Consider the following 18,477-nt stretch of genomic DNA (forward strand, 5'->3'; position numbering starts at 1 on the left):
ACTCGTCAGTAGCTGAATGTGAGTAAGGAGCAACGTGCAACTGTCTCTTACTTCATTGTGTGTCTCTGCACTGTGAACACCTGTCCGTGCTTAGACACAGCTCTCTCCACATCCACAGTTTGTTGGAATTGTCAGATAGTGCTGAGCTAGCCTTGCAAGATGGGGGATTCACAGAGTTCCAAAACTGCAGTACAGGCAAAGTACAATTCTGAAGAAGAGTCATATCCGACTCAAAATGTCAACTCTGTTTCTCTCTCCACAGATGCTATTGGGCCTACTGAATATTTCCAGCACTTTCTGTTTTTATTTCAAAGTACAATTGGCTTCTATTGCAATGCTTTTGTAAGCAGTAATCTCCAGCCTACAGTCCTTGTCAAAGCCAGGAATTGCATCAAACAAGTTTAAATCCACCATCAACAGGTGCATTTGTGCAGGGTCAAAGATACGCACAGCTTTCAAAAGCACCACAGAAGGATGTTGAAACCTCTGAGCCGTTTTTTCTTCCCCATTTGACTCTTCCTCGTAGCAGTAATATTGTTTGAGGTTCTTTGGCATGCGAGAAAATACCTGTTGAGCACATGCATTTAATTCAGTGTCATCAGGGTGTTGTTCATTTGACTGTGCTTGAGCCCAGCACAGTACATCCATTTCTTTATTATAAGCTTTGTGGATTGTGATGTGTCAAGATTCTAATCATGTGATTAAATCCAGTTGTGTAGCATTCTTGACAACAAACTGAACCTCCTCATTAAGCTGAGCATCATTTAGAAGGATTACAATATCTGTTAAAATCTGCATTTTTGGTGTCAGTGTGAGCACTTCTGAGATGAAGTCTGAGTAGTATTTCAGGTGAGCTGCTTAATACTGTACTGCCCGAAACCAAGAATCCCAATGTGTGATTACTGGCTTGGGAGGAAGGGTGATGTTTTGTTCCCCAGTTTCAGCTGCATTTGCAATGTGTTGCCTGCAGTACTTGCAGCTCGGGCAATGTTTGTAGATCTTTATAATGTAGCTGACCAGTTTGTCGACTTTGCCAAACTCGCTTTTCCACAACTCAATGACAAAAGAAATGATATGTGCATTACATATAATGTGGACAGGCATTACAGCTTGGAGCACAGAGGTGAAAGATTTTGTCATGTAAGTTACATTATTACTAATCTGCACCATATTTTGAAATGGTTTTGATTATCACTTGGTATAATTAATAGCTTCTAAGTGGACACAGTCTGCAAGCACTGTTGCTAGCTTTCTGACTGGACATCTTCGGCCTTACCAGAAATAAAGTCAAGCAAGACATGCAGCACATAGTTGTCTTGCTCATCGGTGGACTCATCACAAATAATTGCCAAAGACTCACATGCGTTAATCTGAGACTTCATCTCCTCATAATGTGTAGTAAAAACCTTTGGTAGGTAGTTCTATCATAGTTTATTTGCACTTGGTAAGTAACCACCATTTTGCACATTACGTTGATTGAATACCTGCATCTCTGGGTGATCAAATTTTTCCAGTGGTATGTTAGTGCTTGCAAAAGCATCCACAAGTTCTATTGTAACCAACTGACGATTTTCTGAGTTCTCTGTCGACTTCTTAAAAAGAGATGAAATCCTTGCTTTTTTGCCTGTTCATTTTCCAGCAGTGCAGTGTCGAATGCTCTCTTTCTGCTGCGATGGCTTTTGGACTGCAAGTGGTGCTGAATCGTTGCCCGCCATGTGTGATCCAACAAAACATTGTAGCTTGTACAAAACAGTACTCCACCATCTGCATGCCGAATTGGGCTTCTAAATTCTTTCACTCGATGTGCTGCAGTAATGGTTGTGGCCGTTCTTGATTTGTTCATTCTGGCATTCTCACCTGTCTGCTAATACTTGAGACTGATTCTCTCAAAACTGCACTGGGAACCATCTCTCATCTACCAATCAGCGAGATGAGCCTTGTGTCAATCACTAAATGCGTCAAGTTTGCAGAATGGCCTGTTTCATGGAGGACTGGTGATTTCACGGAGGATCTGAGATTTTACGGTCCGTAACACATTTTTCCTGGCTGTGAATTTGGTAGGCCATTACTCATGTGCTTATCTAGCTTCCCTTAAATCTATCTATGCTATTTGTCTCAACTACCCCATGTGGTAGTGAGCTCCACATTCTAACTACTCCCTGGGCAAAGAAGTTTCTCCTGAATTCCCTATTGGATTTATTATGATGCCAGTCTTGGTCTTCACCTCCTCCACCCCACTAAGTGGAAACATTTTCTTCAAGTTAACCTACCAAACTCTTTCATTATCTTAAAGACCTCTTATCAGGTTAACCCTTTTGCCTTTTCTTTAATAGAGAGAAGAGCTCAACCTGTTCCACCTTTACTGGTAAGTATTTTTTGAAAAGGTGACTAAAATATATAGACTTCCAGAAGTCATTTGGTAAAGTCCGTCTTAAGAGACGCTGAGCTAAAGTTGAAGTTCATGGAACTGAAGGCACATTATTGACCTGGTTCGGAAATTGAGTAGAACGAGATGGAGAGTAGAGATAATGGGCAGATACTCGGCAAGTTGTGACTAGTGGTGTATCCTCAAGGTACTGGTGCCTCAACTATTCACTGTATTTATTAAGAACTAGATGATGGGATAGAAAGGCACATGTCCAAATTTGCCGACCACACCAAGATAGGTGGCATTGTAAGCAATGTAGATGGAAGCATAAAATTACAAAATAGTTATTGATAGAATAGGTGAATGGGCAAAACTGTAACAAATGGATTTCAATGCAGGCAAATGTGAGGTTATCCACTTTGGACCTAAAAAGGATGGAACAGGGTACTTTCTAAATGGTACAAAGTAGGGACAGTGGAGGTTTAAAGAGACTTGGGGTCCATGTACATAGATCATTAAAATATCATGGGCAAGGACAGAAAATAATCAAAAAGGTAAATTGAATGCTGGCCTTTATATCTAACGGACTGGAATACAAAGGAGAAGTTATGCTACAGCTATGCAAAGTCATGGTTAGACCACACCTGGAGTCTTGTGAGCAATTCTGGCCACTCCACCTGAGAAAGGATGTGTTGGTCTTGGATGGAGTGCAGTATAGGTTTACCAGAATGATACCTGGCTTCCAAGGGTTAAATTATGAGTAGTGTTACATGAAGGTTATATTCCCTGGAACTTAGAAGGTTAAGGGTTGATTTGATTGAAGTTCTCCAGGTATTAAGGGGAACTGATAGGGTAGATAGAGAGAAACCATTTCAGCTAGTTGAGGAACCTAGGACTAGGGAACATAGTCTAAAAGTCAGAACCAAGCCTATCTGGAGTGAAGTTAGGAAACATTTCTACAAGCAAAGAGTGGCAGAAGTTTGGAACTCTATTCTGTAGATGACAGTCAATGCTAGGTCAGTTGTTAATTTTGATATGAGGCAAAGGCAGTTATATGAAGTTAGGTCAAAGGTCAGCCATGATCTCACTGAATGGCGGAAAAAGCTCGAGGGGCTAATGGCCTACTCTGCTTTTAAGTTTACTGAGTATATCCTTTCAGTCCTGGTATCATCCGTGTGAATTTTTTAGTGTCTTCTACATTGTTGCTGTATCCTACATAAAGTGTAGTCACTGCTGTACTGTAGGCAAATACGGCAGCTTATTTGCACACAGAAAGATCCCACAAACAGTAGTGAAATAAACGACCAGATTATCTCTTTCAGGTGTTGGTTGAGGAATAAATATTGGCCAGGACACCGGAGGAATTGTTTGACATCAGAAACCGTGCAGTACTGTGTTTGTCATTTCCTGTACATGTTCCAATGTTGGTTGGGTGGAATGGGTGTGGGCTGTATTAGAATCCAGGTGTTAGGTATGTTATAAAATATAGTTTTGTTTATTGCTCCCAAAGATACTGACTTGAGGATGGGGTTGAGTACAATGAGCAGTGGGTGCCCTCCATAGCTTACCCAAGTGGACATTCTTCATACGTGACCGTAAACACCAGCCCTGATTTTTAACTTAACCCACTGTACAATAACAGGACAATTTCAGGTGAGGCGTCAGCTTTACAAACCGCCTGATTTTTGGTTCTGCTGAAGCCAGTGGAATGTAAAATCAGGTGGGGAGTAATCGGGCGTTCAACCTGTAGTGTTTGATCGATCGGGGTTTGATCAGATCAGTCTGTCCACTGTCTGTGTTCACAGTGTTTGATTGCTTAAGCCTCCAGGTGGAGCTGCAGAGTGAAATAGAAACTAAGACTACTAGAAGATTCGATAAAATACTGGCTGCTCTCAAATCCTGAAATCCTGAAAGAGCTCTTATAGTTAATGTGTTGTAAATAAACCTGTTGGTTATTTAACACAAGTGTGATTGCTCTGAGTTAAATCCGATATTACAAACTAATCTCAGTAACCCAGTGTAAAACATAAAACAACCCAAACCTGCCCACTCCTCCATGGATGGATTAGATTAACGTCGGGGCTTCGGCATCAGCTGAGGCCAATTTTAGAACCCTTGCTGCCAACTTGGTGGAGAGCATCAAACTGGTGATCAAACCAGAGATTTAACTGGGCTGAAATAAAAAGGGAAAAATGCTGGAAATACTCAGCAGGTTGGGCAGCATCTGTGGAGAGAGAAACAGAGTTAACAGGCAGGATTGTCCCATGGGCTTTGGGACCCCCAACATCAGGACCAAATGGGGGTCCTGAGTTCACACTTGCCAGGTGCCATAGCAGGGGAGATATTTCCCAGAGGTCGCCCCCTAATTGTCCCATCCAAGCATAGGACGGCGAGTGGGCTCCTGATGCTGTGGGCAAACCACAGGGCCAGTAGCTCTAGAGCCTCGGCAGCCCCATCAGGAGAGGTGGGCGCTGCTAAGGCAGGTAGGAGACCTCGAGAGTGCCTCAAAGTGGAGGTGTCCTCCGGGGCATAAATTCAGAGGGGCCAAGCAGGCTGACCTTTCGGAATGGAGGGGAAACCCCTCTGGCAGCAGCATTTGGGCTGCATATGTGTCCTTTGCTGCTGGTGAACACTTCTTTTGGGGGATGGAGCCTCCGATGGCCCCTCCCATTCAGCTGCTTCCATGAAGCTGGTGGCCTCCCCGTGCAGCAAGGATGAGGGGGGGGGGGCGGTGGGTGAGCAACCTCGCCACCACCAGCAAAATGCCAGCAAGCTGGAAAAAAAATCACCCCTAATCGGGGCCTTAATTAATTAAAGGGGCTGCCCCCCTCCATTCAGCGGAGAGCTGATCCCCATCCCGGTCTGCCCCTGGGAAACTTCCCTGGAGGCCATTCCAATGCACCTCCCTGCTATTTTAACAGCCACCACCAACCCTACCCTCCTCCAACCCCCCCCCCCCCCCCCACCCCAACCTGCCTCCAGGACTGGGAAAATGCAGCCCAACATTTGAGGTTAATGACCAATCTGGACTTTCTGTCTCAGTTTGATGCCAATTGATCATAGGACATCAATTTTCAAAAACGGCTCAAGTTGCCCTTAGCATCCAATCAGGCATGAGATACTTTGCGATTAACTTCCTTTCCTGACAGCTGGCACTGTGGTGAATTGACACTGGGCTGCCTTGCGCACAGAGGTGGTAGGACACTGGTCACACTCACTCAAATTAGCTTTGATTTTGGCTGAGATGTCTGTTACTGCTTATAGCTTGGAAAAGGCTCCTGTTTTCGTAGTCGCCCTCTTCCGATCCTTTTTCTGCAATCTGCTGACTGAAGCAGCTGGAGAGATTCTGCCTTCCAACAGTTGCTTGCTCACTCTAGTGGTGAGGAGAAGCAAGGCCTTCCTACTCACCTCATACATCCTGCAACGTGTCAACCTGGTGGTAAGGAACATAGGACGCTATTCAACCCCTCAAGCCTGTTGAATTAGATCATGGCTGATCTCTATTGTAACTCCATCTGCCTGCCTTCGTTCCATTTCCCTCACTCTGTGTAATACGTAGAATTCCACTGCCCTTTTTTGCAAAGAAGAAAAATATTGAGCTGTCTCTAGTTCCTTGATCGGATAGCAAAATATAAACCCTTTGATCAAGGGAGTCAGATTTTTCGATGTCTTCTCAAGCTTAATGTATTCCAAGAGTTTAGAATAGATGGAAGGTAAAAGAGCTGTGGCTCTTTAGTAGGGTTTACACATAGAATGGTGAAGTGTGTGTGCTAAGTGTCAAGCCCTCAACCTCTAACGTGATCTGTAAAGTGGGTATAAGACATCCTCACCACAGTGGAAGAGCCTGGAAGCAGGATCAATGCATGGGCCCACCTTTTAAACATCATCCTCCCTACCTTCAACATGTACATCAAAAAGAAGCCAATTTTTGAAACTTATATGGAACTGTAACCCCTCATTGGTGCCAGATGCAGGATTGGTAAATTTCCAACAACCTCAGGAAATCTCAAAGTGTTTACAGCCAATGAAGTACTTTTGAAGTGTAATCACTGTTGTAATGTAGGAAACACAGCAGCCAATTTGCACACAGCAAGCTCTCATAAACAGCAATGTGATAATGACCAGATAATTTGTTTTAACTCCCCTACTCTTTTTGAGAATTTAGCCATGGGATCTTTTCCACCCACCTAAGAGGTCAGACAGGGCCTCAGTTTAACGTCTTATCAGAAAGACAGCATGTCTGACAGTGTCGCACCCCCCACCCTCCTCCTCAGTACTACACAGGAATGTCAGCCTAGATTTTGTGCTTATAATCCCTGGAGTGGGCTTTGAACAGACAACCTTCTGATTCCAAGGCAAACCATTGGCCCACAGCTGGAAACTACAAGAAAGCTCTCCAAAATTCAGACTACTACCTGGCGAGGGGATTAGCTCCTATCCTACCTGAGGCAACAGAATCGAGCAATGGTGGCTGTTGGACTAATTCTGGGTTATTTTAGAAGCTGCCCTGGAGCTCTGGGTTGTCGCTTTGGGATTGTATTTCTTACAAAAAAATGGCAATAAACTGAGCCATAAAATATGTGAAGCAGGGTTGATTATAAAATTGAGAAGTTTTCCTCAAAACCAGAGTGAGGACGAGGGGAATTAAGGGATATGGGGATGATGTGGGAAGGTGAGGTTGCGGTAGAATTCAGCTATTATCTTGTTGAATGGCTGAGCAGGCTTGAATCGCCAAAAGGCCTTCACCAGCTCTTACATCATTATGTCCTCACGTTGCGCAGTCTGCTGATCTTGTCTGCTGTAATTAAGGCTGCATAACAGCCAATGATGATGCAGCACTGAGAGCTGTCATTGGCAAAATCAGAGACCCAGACCATTAATGGAAACACAACCACCACACGACTGCCCAAGGCTGAAATGACACAGGGGGGAGCAACATGCAACATTGTTCAATTTTATGACTTGTGGGGCTTAAACTTTCAACTTTAAATCATGTTTTCACCAAACACGAGAGAAAGTTTCAGAAAACAGGACACTGGCTGAACGGCAACCCGCCTGTGCGGGCCACACATCGAGGAGCCGCCGCGATATTAAGCGATAAGGCTCAGTTAAATCGCGGGGGTGGGTCGCCCCCCCCCACCACCCCGATGACGTGGAGGGGGTGGACTGACCATCCCAGCAATGGAGTCAGCTGCCTATGCGCAGTCACCGACACCATTTTTAAAGGGCTCTGAACCCTACCATTCAATTTAAATTTTTAGAGAGACATTGAATGAGAAAAATTAAAAACATTTATTTTGCCCCTGTCCCCCCCCACCAATAACCATAGAATTAGTTACTTTCCTTCTCCCCCAAAACATTTACCTTGTCCACCTGACCTTCCCCCCCCCACCAACCAAAGTATTTAAACTTTAAACTATAACCCTTCCCACCATCCCCGACACCAAATGATATTACTTTGACCCTGTTGCTCCCCCCCCCCAACCCCCCATGCCCCGCACTGAGAAACCTACCTCCTCCCCTCTCCCCAGCAGTGTTCCGCCTCGGTTCCCCCAGATGGGGATCCGAAAGAGCAGGAGTGCCAGCCAGCAGCATGACAATTGCACCGGGACAGACGGCGGGAATGTGAATATAATTAATTCAATTATTTTAATTTATTTAAAAATGTAAATGTCAGTTCCATCAGCAACGAGGCCTTGCCGTCGCTGGCAATATTGGGCCCAGGCCCTCCCGGCTTCAGGGTGCATGGCCGCCCTCTCCCAGAGGTATTTTCTGTCCCCCCCCCCCCTGCCATGACCTCCTACGTCAGGGGGTCTGTAAAATTCAGCCCACTGTGTGGCTATGGGGCCATGGTACTATCTTAGGAGGCGTAATTTTTTTTTTGAGATACAGCACTGAAACAAGCCCTTTGGCCCACTGAGTCTGCACCAACCAACAACCACCCATTTATACTAATCCTACATTAATCCCATGTTCCCTACCACATCCCCACCATTCTCCTACTGCCTACCTACACTAGGGGCAATTTACAATGGCCAATTTACCTATCAACTTACAAGTCTTTGGGAGGAAACCAGAGCACCCAGCAGAAACCCACACGGTCACAGGGAGAACGTGCGAACTCCACACAGGCAGTACCAGGAATCAAACCTGGGTCGCTGGAGCTGTGAGGCTGCAGTGCTAACTACTGCGCTACTGTGCTACCCAAATTGCTATGTTCTCAGGAAACTACATCACCAATTGAGTTTCACTTTGAAATTACAAATATACCTTACAGGTTTCAAATATCTCCCATGTAAGTGGCTCATACAAGAAGTTACAGCTGAATCAAGTGTCGGGTTACAAGCTCTGTCGCATAATTCACCCCAACTGAGGACATCGCGGGAAAAAAAGCATCAGGCAACTCGAGACAAACACAATACGTCCCATTCACCCTGCTGCTGCTTTTACTTTACCATGCTACTGGCATTGGCACTGCCAACTTTGAGCAGCTGCACTGTGTGATAAATGCTGTGGTACTCCCAGGCGAAGTGGCTTTCTCCCATGTCTCTTGAGCCAATACAGTCAGAGCAGTACTGCAGAGAGCCACAGCTAAGGATGCCACACCTGCCGATGTGTTCTATCTGAGATACAATCTAGCAATGAGTTCATTCATTCAATGGTCTATAAACTGGCATGGACCAGTTGGGCCGAATGGCCTGTTTTTGTCCTGTTCATTCTATGTAAGACCTTTCCTGGGCAATGGGGAACATCCGACAACCAGAAATTAAAGTTGGAGTCAAACAGATGAGTTCTCTGTCACGGAGGTGGAACCCACCCTGTAATGTAAGTGGGGCTAACGCCACAAGCCCCATGTAAGGAAGAAATTCTGATAGCCTCTTTCATGATCTCAACACTTCACAAACTGCTTTATAGATAATGAAATACTTTTGTGGAGTACTATACTTCTATAAAGAGCCAGAACAGGCATGATGGGCTGAATGCCCTCCTCTATTGATTGGTTCTATTTATGATGAGGCACTATGTAAATACAAGTTTTCTTTCCTTTTAAGCAAGCATTTTGTTGTGAATGTTGTGCTACATCTGCCAGTCCTCCTAAGACACTGGTCCCCTGCAGCTAGCGACAGCACCACAATATTTTGCTTCTTCGTCAGCTGGGTACCTGACACATGGAAATCTATCAGCCTGTTTAAGAGCATCTGAGCCACTGAGAAAACCACGCCACTTAGCCCATTTTTTATCCCAATGGGTTTTCTTGGCCGCTAGCAAGTTTATTTTGCCGGGTCAGCTGTACTTGGCTATTGTGTCGGGAGCTGGAGGCACTACCAAAGCACAGTAGTGAAATGAAAGCAGCTTTAGTATCATGCAACCTTTTAATAGCAATTGGGGAGGTGGTGGCATAGTGGTAGTATCACTGGACTGGTAACCAGAGGACCAGGCTAATGCTCTGGGGATATGGGTTCAAATCCCACCATAGCGAATGGTGAAATTTTAATTCAATGAATTATAAAAACTCTGGAATTAAAAAGCTAGCCTAATGGTGACCATGAAACCATTGTCAATTGTTGTAAAAACCCATCTATTTTACTAATGTCCTTTAGGAAAGGAAATTAGGGATGGGCAATAAATGCTGGAATAGCCAGCAATATCCACATCCCTAAACTCCAGCGTTTGAGCACAGAATCCAGGCCGACACTTCAGTTGTTGCAGGTGCTTTCTGATTGCTTTTTTTGATTCTTTCATGGGAGGCCAGCATTTCTTTTTTCCCATTCCGAATTGCCCTTGACAACTGAGTGGCTTGCTGGGCCATTTCAGAGGCAGTTAAGAGTCATCCACAATGCTGTGGGTCTGGAGTCATGTAGGCCAGATCAGGCAGATTTCCTTCCCTAAAGGGCATTAGTGAACCAGATGGGTTTTTACGACAATCAATTTCAGTTTCATGGCATCATTACTTGAGACTAGATTTCAATTCCAGATTTTTTAATTAATTAATTAATTGAATTTTAAAATCCACCAGCTGCCATGGTGGGATTTGAACCTATGTCCTCAGGACATTAACCTGGGCCTCTGGAATACTAGTTGAGGGACATTACCACTAAGCCACCGTCTCCCTAAACCAAAACTTTCTCTGCCTGGTCAGGTGAGCAAAAGAACTCCAATGCCACTGTTTATAGAAGAAGTAGAACATTCTCCCTGTGCACTGGCCAACGTTTGTCCCTCAACCAAGTAACACCACCGAAAACGCAATAGCTGGTCATTTATCTCATTGCTGTTTGTGGGATCTTGCTGTGCACAAATCGCCTACTGCATCTGCCTACAAGTAATTAATTGCACTGCAAAGTACGGTTTTGGGAGTGAATTCCAGAGTTGGTGGCTTAGGGTGACAGCACGACCGCCGGTGGTAGAGCATTGTAAAATGGGAGCACGAATATAAATTTGGACAGACGGGTGTTCCACGACACTTTCTCTTCAGAAGGATATTGTCCTTTCTTTAATTGCCATGCACTCACCACGCTGGAAAACCTGGACCGTCTTAATGCTGGTGTGCTGTAATGTCATCACATCAAGCCTGCTGCGGTGGTTTTGTGATGATCTCCCCTCGTTTTGTTGTTTATCGGCCAACAGACCAGGCATGAAGACCAGAATCAGGCACCAGTATAAACACAGGAGCAAAGCAGGTTGAGTTGCTTTGGTTTTGCTTCTCCCATATATCATCTCCCCTTGTCCCTGAAAGGTAAAAGCACCAACAGTGATTGGTGCACACCTTCCGCAAGCAGGACCCTGAGCTTCCGATTGCTTGCCATTTCAACACTCCCCCTTGCTCTCATGCTCACAAAACTCTGTCCTGGGATTGCTGCAGTGTTCCAGTGAACATCAACGCAAGCTCGAGGAACAGCATCTCATCTACCGATTATGCACACTACAGCCTACCGGACTGAACATTGAGTTCAATAATTTCAGAGCATGACAGCCCCCCATTTACTTTCATTTTTAGTTATTTTTTCTTTTTTCTTTTTTTCTTTTTTACATTTTTTACAATCTTTTTTTTGCATTTATTTCATTTAATCTTAGTTTGTTCAGTTTGCTTACCCACGGTTTTTTTTTATGTTTGCACTTGCTGCTGTTCAATATTCAGTCCGTTAACACCCTATCTGTACTAATGCTTTGTCTTTCAACACACCATTAACATATTGTTTGCCTTTGCTCCATGACCTTTTGGCCAGCTATGTGGCCTTGTCCAATCTACACCTTCTCCTTTGTTATCTCTTGCCCCACCCCCGGCTCACTTGTTTATAACCTGTGACTTTTCTAATATTTGTCAGTTCCAAAGAAGGGTCACTGACCCGAAACGTTAACTCTGCTTCTCTCTCCACAGATGCTGCCAGACCTGCTGAGTGGTTCCAGCATTTCCTGTTTTTATTTCAGATTTCCAGCATCCGCAGTATTTTGCTTTTATTTTGGTGTGACAGTGTCTATTGACGTCCCAACTTGATGGCCAACCCCTCCATCTCACAAATCGAGAGGTCAACATTTAAAAATCAAGAGATTTGGTATATAAATCATGAGTTACGTTTTTTTCAAACAATATAGAAAAAATGTACGTAAAAAGACAGGTACAAAATTGTCAAAAAGGAAAACATATCTTGTAATCTTCTGTCAAATATTAAAGGCATGGGAACTAATGACATCATTTGCCCTCTAGGAAAAATTACCATAGTAATATGTAAATCTCGGAAATACTTAACAAATCCTTGGGTTCAGTGATCCAGTGGATATTATACTGAACAGGAAAAGCAGAATTCAGTGGAGCTGAATGCAAAATGCAGTTATCTGCACAAGTAGGTTCTCCTGTAAATATTGGTTCTCAGTCCAATAAAATATTAGGTGCTTGCATCTTTTTAAATAATCTTGTAAATGTGTGCACCATGAGCCTTACAAATCTTTCACTAATCTTCCACTGGAAAATATAAACAATTCAGAGAACATAAAGAGTGCTTTAATAATGCTTTTAAGAAAACAGGTATTTACTTAAGAGTAGCAGTTTGTGTGCTGTTTCACTGATGTTAGACAATAATGAGACGGACCAGATAAAGGAGAGTGTGAGTCTACCAACATTCTGGTGCATGGCAACTGAACTGCTTTCAATGTGGTTAAAGTTTCCCTGTTAATGGTATACCTAGCCAATCAATACAAACATTGGCCAAATCAGTATTAACAGCAGTCTCATCCCATTTAAGATGTTTAACAGGCTCAAAATAACTTCCCATAAACATACAAGATTCCTTCCCTCCCTCCAATTTTATTCAAATACTCACTTGAACATGACATTCTGGGGAATATTTTACAGACCTGTACAAACCCACTCAGTTCCTTAGTGTTATTTGATCATTCAAGGAATTTACATTATTACAACATGGTGGAAGGTTTAAGCAAGTCAAACTGACAGCTTTTCCAAGATTACAAGAATCCAACTAATAAGAGACGAACAGAAAATGCTGGAAATACTCAGCAGGCCAGTGACATTATAACGTCACTTGCTCACTGCACAAATGCAAATTGAATGAACCCTGGTATAACAGCAGTAACTGGCCTCCCACTTCCCCTGCTGCCAAAAGTAAATACGAGACTTACTGCTGAAAATTGAGGCACCCATTACCACGAAGGAGGCCGCGTATTGGGGAGCTTCAGGAGCAGACATCCTGCCAACTAACACTAACAACTGTTAATTTACACAAAGCAGGCGACTTGTCTTCTCTTTTCCCCCTTGTGTTTTTCTCTCTCTTTCAGCTGCTAGAGGGATTATGTCGCAGACCCTCGGAAAGTCTCTAAGGACCCCAGTTTGCAAACCACTGCACTAGCAGACTGGTCACTTGCAGAAGATGATCATTGATCATCCTTATCAGCCACAACCCAGCATGAGTTGTCCACACCACGACTTCTGGAACCACCATCCCAGTAAACCTTAGGAAAGGCCTGTTTCACCGGCACACGTGTGAGTGTGTGTGTGTGTTAATGAAAAAAAACATAATCATGAGATTTGAAAGTCCCAACGCAAGATTATGAGTGAGATGCAGAAATCACATCTCTCGCAAAGAATTCTTGAGTGTTGGCATGTCTGGTAGTATGCAAAAACCAAAGAATTTCTATCAGTTAGAATCACAGAATGATTACAGCATAGAATGAGGCCGTTCAACCCATAGAGCCTGGTCCAGCTCTCTGCAAGAGCCATTTAGCTTGTCCCACTTCCCCGCTCTTTCCTCATAGCCATGCAAATTCTTTCCCTTTGGGTGCTTATCCAATTTCCCTTTGAAAGCTGCATTTTAATCACCCTTTCAGGCAGTGCATTCCAGATCAGAACCACTTACTGCGTAAAAAAAGTTTAAAATTAAAAATTGCAGGGCTTTCTCGCACAACCTGTTTCAGATCACTAGGCATACTTGAGAAGAAGTAGTTAATTTTCAGGAGCGCTGTCACAGCAGCAGGATAATTGTGAACAGAACAGTTACTAAATGACCATTTAAAAAAACAATTGAGCTAAGCACGGTGAGAAGCATCAGAATTTAGCTTGGGGAACTCTCAATTTGGAAATGTAAACACCTTCACCAGTCTCGTACAATGTCGATTGTTTATTTAACATCTCAAAACTTGAAGATGCCTTTAATCTGAGCATGACATTACATAAAGCATTTGGATAATTTTTAGTTGGTTGAATTTGGATTTTAACTTTTACAGTGCTGTAGCCCTGGCAATTTCTGTACTCTCTGTGTTAGTCATTGACAAGTCATCTGCTATTACAAGCCACTTGGAAGGAGCTGCTTTATTATAATATTAATCAATTATACACTTTGTTTAAGATATTTTAAGTACAAAAGTCTTTCCCTGCCCTAATTTCGTTTGCATTTCTATAGTATACTCATTTCTTAAAAATTGTCTTGTCATTTGATTTAAGCAATTGAAATAAAATTAAACCGCACAGGAGGCAACTTTTACTCAATTTCAATTAATTCAATTTAAACAATTTTGAATTAATAAGAGACTGTATTCACTTTTCAAGCCGCATTTTTTCTTTCATTAAACTTTATATTTTTGTTCTATATTAGCAGATCTTGCACGGTGTTTGTCAGAGAATACACATTATTATGGTGATGGGGGTGTTTTGCTATGTAATGTAGAATATGCTTTCACAGCCAATGATTTTCCAGCTGCTGTCCTCACGTCTGATTCATACATTCGCCACCTCTTCAATTCTGATTTGCTGCTGTCCCACTTTGAGCCAAACTGTGATGCCCGAAATGTGACACGAAGTAAGTATGGTACTTACATGAAGTGAACTTCACTTGTAGGTTTCCTGATGTATTGCAGGTTATTATTACTTTTCATCGACATTCTGACTTTACTCCCCATTTTACATTTATTTCTTAATTATGTTATTTTTAACAACAACAACAACAACTTGCTTTTGTGTAGCGTTTAAATGTCGCAAAATGACCTAAAGCGCTTCACGGGTGTTTTATCAAACAGAATGTGACACTGAGCCACATAAGGAGATATTAGGACAGGTGACCAAATGCTTGTCCAAAGGAGTAGGTTTCCAGGAGCATCTTAAAGCATGTGAGAGAGGTGGTGAGGCGGAGAGGCAGTGAGGTTATGGAGGGAATTCCAGAGCTTAGGGCAAAGGCAGCTGAAAGCCCAACTGCCAATGGGGGATATATAAGAGGCCACAGTTGAAGAAGCACAGAGATCTCTGTAATGAGGGATGAAGTGCTGAAGGTGGTTACAGAGATAGGGAGGGGCCATGGGTGGGCTTTGAAAATAAGGATGAGAATTTTAAAATGTTAAATATATCTTGTTTCTTCACCTCCATTGCACTGTCTATTTTAGGACAGAGTCTTTCATCTTCAGAATGGGATTTCTGACTGATTAAAATTTGTTTTTTCAGAAAATTGGGACTTGTTAAGAGTAACTTTTTTGACACTTTTGTGGAGTTGATTTTGGATGTCAAGCCAAGATTGTCACCCCAAGAATGTACATGCACCAAATGAATTATCCCAGTGTCCTGAGGGTTGAAACAACCTCTAAACTGTTGCTGATTTCAAACTAAATGTACAATAATTAATAAAAAGTTGTGTCTTGCAATCCTTGCACTTGCTTTCTCCATCCACAGCTTGCTTACTGACTTGTCAAATGTGACTCAGTGGGTGGCACTCTCGCCTCTGAGTTAGCAGAGTGTGGGTTCAAGTCCTGCTCTGAGACTTGAGCACAAAATCTAGGCTGAAACTACAGTGCAGTACTGAGGGTGTGCTGCAGTGTCAGAGTTGCTATCTTTCAGGTGAGGTTAAGGCCTGGCCTGCCCTCTGAGGAGGACAGAAAAAAACCCATGGAGCTACTTAGAAGAAGAGCTGGAGAGTTCTGGCTAATTTTCCCTTAACCAATAATGCTGAAGTGGACTATCTGGCCATTATCTCAATGCTGTTCTTGGGGCCTTGCTGTGAGCAAGTTGGCTGCTGTATATCTTACATTACAACAGTGACTATGCTTCAAAAGTACTACATTGGCTGCAAAGTGCTTTGGGATGTCCAGAGGTTGTAAAAGGTGTTATGTAAATGCAAGGTCTTACCCCCGTATTTCTTTTTGAAAAGGCACCCAGTTAATGTGTTGCTACATTGAAACAGGCTGGGCCTGTCCCCAGCAATATTTTCCCTGGCTCAGCAGGGTTTGTGAAATGACGACTGGTTGGTAGTTTTACTGGACAATCCAATAACCAGTTTTATCCCTGTTTCATTCTTACTTTAATATTTCATTTCATCTTAGTTTGTTCAGTTTGCTTACCCACTGTTTTTTTTCAGGTTTTTTTTTCAGGTTTGCACTTGCTGCTGTTCAATATTCAGTGTATTTACACCTAATCTGTACTAATGCTTTGTCTTTCAACACACCATTAACATATTGTTTGCCTTTGCTCCGTGACCTTTTGGTCAGCTATGTGGTCTGGTCCAATCTACACCTTCTCCTTTGTTATCTCTTGCCCCACCCCCACCTCACTTGCTTATAATCTGTGACTTTTCTAATATTTGTCAGTTCCGAAGAAGGGTCACTGACCCGAAACGTTAACTCTGCTTCTCTTTCCACAGATGCTGCCAGACCTGCTGAGTGATTCCAGCATTTCTTGTTTTTATTTCAGATTTCCAGCATCCGCAGTATTTTGCTTTCATTCTTACTTTAGTTGATGCTGCCAAAGCTAGCACAGGCAGACTTTTTTTTTGGAAGACTGTTTTGTCAGTGCCCTGCCCAATTATTTCTCCCTTAACAAATACTATCAAAAAATTGAGTCACTGGTCATTCATTTCATAGCTGTTTGTGCAGCGTTGTTGCCTCACAATGGCTGCTGCATTTGTTCACATAACAGTCATCGACTCAGCTGGTCTATGCTGGTGTTTATGTTCTACATGAGCCTCTCCCACCTTAATTCATCTAACCCTATCAACATGTCCTTACATACCTTCCCCTTCATGTGTCTATCTAGCTTCCCCTTAAATGCATCTACACTATTCACATCAATTACTTCTTATGGTATCAATTTCCATATTGTCGCTGCTCTCTGGGTAGAGAAGTTGCATCTGAATTACTCATCGGATTTATTAGTTGATAATTACCTTATATTTACGACCCCTAGTTTTGGATCACCCAGAAATAAAAGTATTTGCATTACATCTTCCTTGTCAAACCCTTACATAATTTTAAAACCTTCTATTAGACCGGCCCTCAGCTTTCTGTTTTCTAGAGATTTTACAAAGCATTTTGATGACTTAAGGCGCTTTAAAATGCAATAAGAGGATAGGAGTGGATCTAATTTGATAGCAAGAGCTGGCTCAGGCATGATGGGCCAAATGGCCACATTCTATGATTCTAAGAAGGAGCTTCATAATATTTGTATAAATGTTAATCTTTCTTATTTTATTCTTATTTTCCTTCTATCATTATTAGCTCTCGGAAAATTCAACACTTAATGATTTTTAAATATTAAGCAGGATTGCTGGTTAGAATTGTAAAGTGACAGCTGGACAGTGATTTCAAAAATCCACCTGGGGTTAGTGAAAAAACAGCCAGGTGGGAAATGTGAAAGCAGCTGGCAGGAGGTGCATAATAAACAGAATTAATAATCAGTCAGGCATGATTCAGGTTTCTGTCTGGAACTGATTGGACTCCAGATATCCACTTGCTTGAGGACTCCTATCGTCTTACAGCTAGAACACTGGTGAACCTGTGATGGAGTGGCAAACATGACAGATTAACCTCAGAACCTGACCCAGAATGACCTCTGTGTGTTAACAGGGCCAACTGCTCGAGATCCTGATACACTGAAAAGTTTTTACTCTGTATATCCATAGATATTTACAAGGTCAGAGGTTATACTGTCGAAACTTTCAGCAGATGGCTGAATAAAATAATGATTCAGAACAACAGCATAAGAGTAGCTCCCAGTTTAAAATGCAGTTGCTTTTATTTATAGTTAAGTAATTAATGAATTATTACTGCAGCTTAAAAAATTGTAATTTTGTAATATACACCAAATGATGATGTATTTTGCATTGATTGATGATTCTTGCTGGAGATCTAAAATGTCCTACCACTAAAGCCTGGCTACCTGACCCGAACCTGACTAGACCCGACTACATGTGTCAGGTTCGGGTCCGGTCGGGTCAAAATTCAGAGTCCAGCATTCGGGCTCGCGTCGGGTCGGGCTGGACACTGCTGCTTCCGGGAAGTTACGGGATCAGGCCAAGATTCCCCGCAACTCCAGCTGCAGGAATGGATAAAGGAGATTCGGTTCGGGTCGGGTCGGGTCGGGCGCGAAAGAAAATTACAGGACTCGGGTTGGCTGTGGTCGGGTCTGGCCCAGGTCGGGTTTCAATTTTATACCTGAGCCAGGCTTTACCTACCACTCCTTAATTTCCTTTCTGGCACCAATCTCACTTCAAGGGGAATGACTCGGGTGGAAGGAGAGAAGAGTATGCAGACAGAATTTTCAAAGGCAAATTTCATTTCTAAGTTTTACGCCAAATCCCAGGTTCAAAACAATGCAGGGGGCAGTACGCACTGAACCTGGCTAT

The 18,477-nt window shown here is 42.9% G+C and overlaps 2 protein-coding genes across 3 annotated transcripts in view; one reads left to right on the plus strand and one right to left on the minus strand.

Annotated features, from left to right (window-relative positions):
- Window positions 1–18,477, minus strand: part of rpl19 (ribosomal protein L19) — a 431,812-nt gene that overhangs the window by 223,423 nt on the left and 189,912 nt on the right. The window contains exon 1 of one of the 2 annotated variants that reach the window (XM_068013541.1): window positions 8,113–8,117. The exons of the other annotated variant lie outside the window; for it this stretch is intronic. Within the exon in view, the coding sequence (XP_067869642.1) occupies window positions 8,113–8,115 (3 nt within the window). The 5' untranslated portion in view covers window positions 8,116–8,117. Of the gene's footprint in view, window positions 1–8,112; window positions 8,118–18,477 lie in introns of those variants that run through there. 2 annotated transcript variants of the gene reach the window in all.
- Window positions 1–18,477, plus strand: part of cacnb1 (calcium channel, voltage-dependent, beta 1 subunit) — a 262,363-nt gene that overhangs the window by 135,095 nt on the left and 108,791 nt on the right. The gene's annotated exons all lie outside the window — the stretch shown is intronic.

This window comes from Heterodontus francisci, chromosome 33, assembly GCF_036365525.1.
Source record: "Heterodontus francisci isolate sHetFra1 chromosome 33, sHetFra1.hap1, whole genome shotgun sequence".
Taxonomy (NCBI): Eukaryota; Metazoa; Chordata; class Chondrichthyes; order Heterodontiformes; family Heterodontidae; genus Heterodontus; species Heterodontus francisci.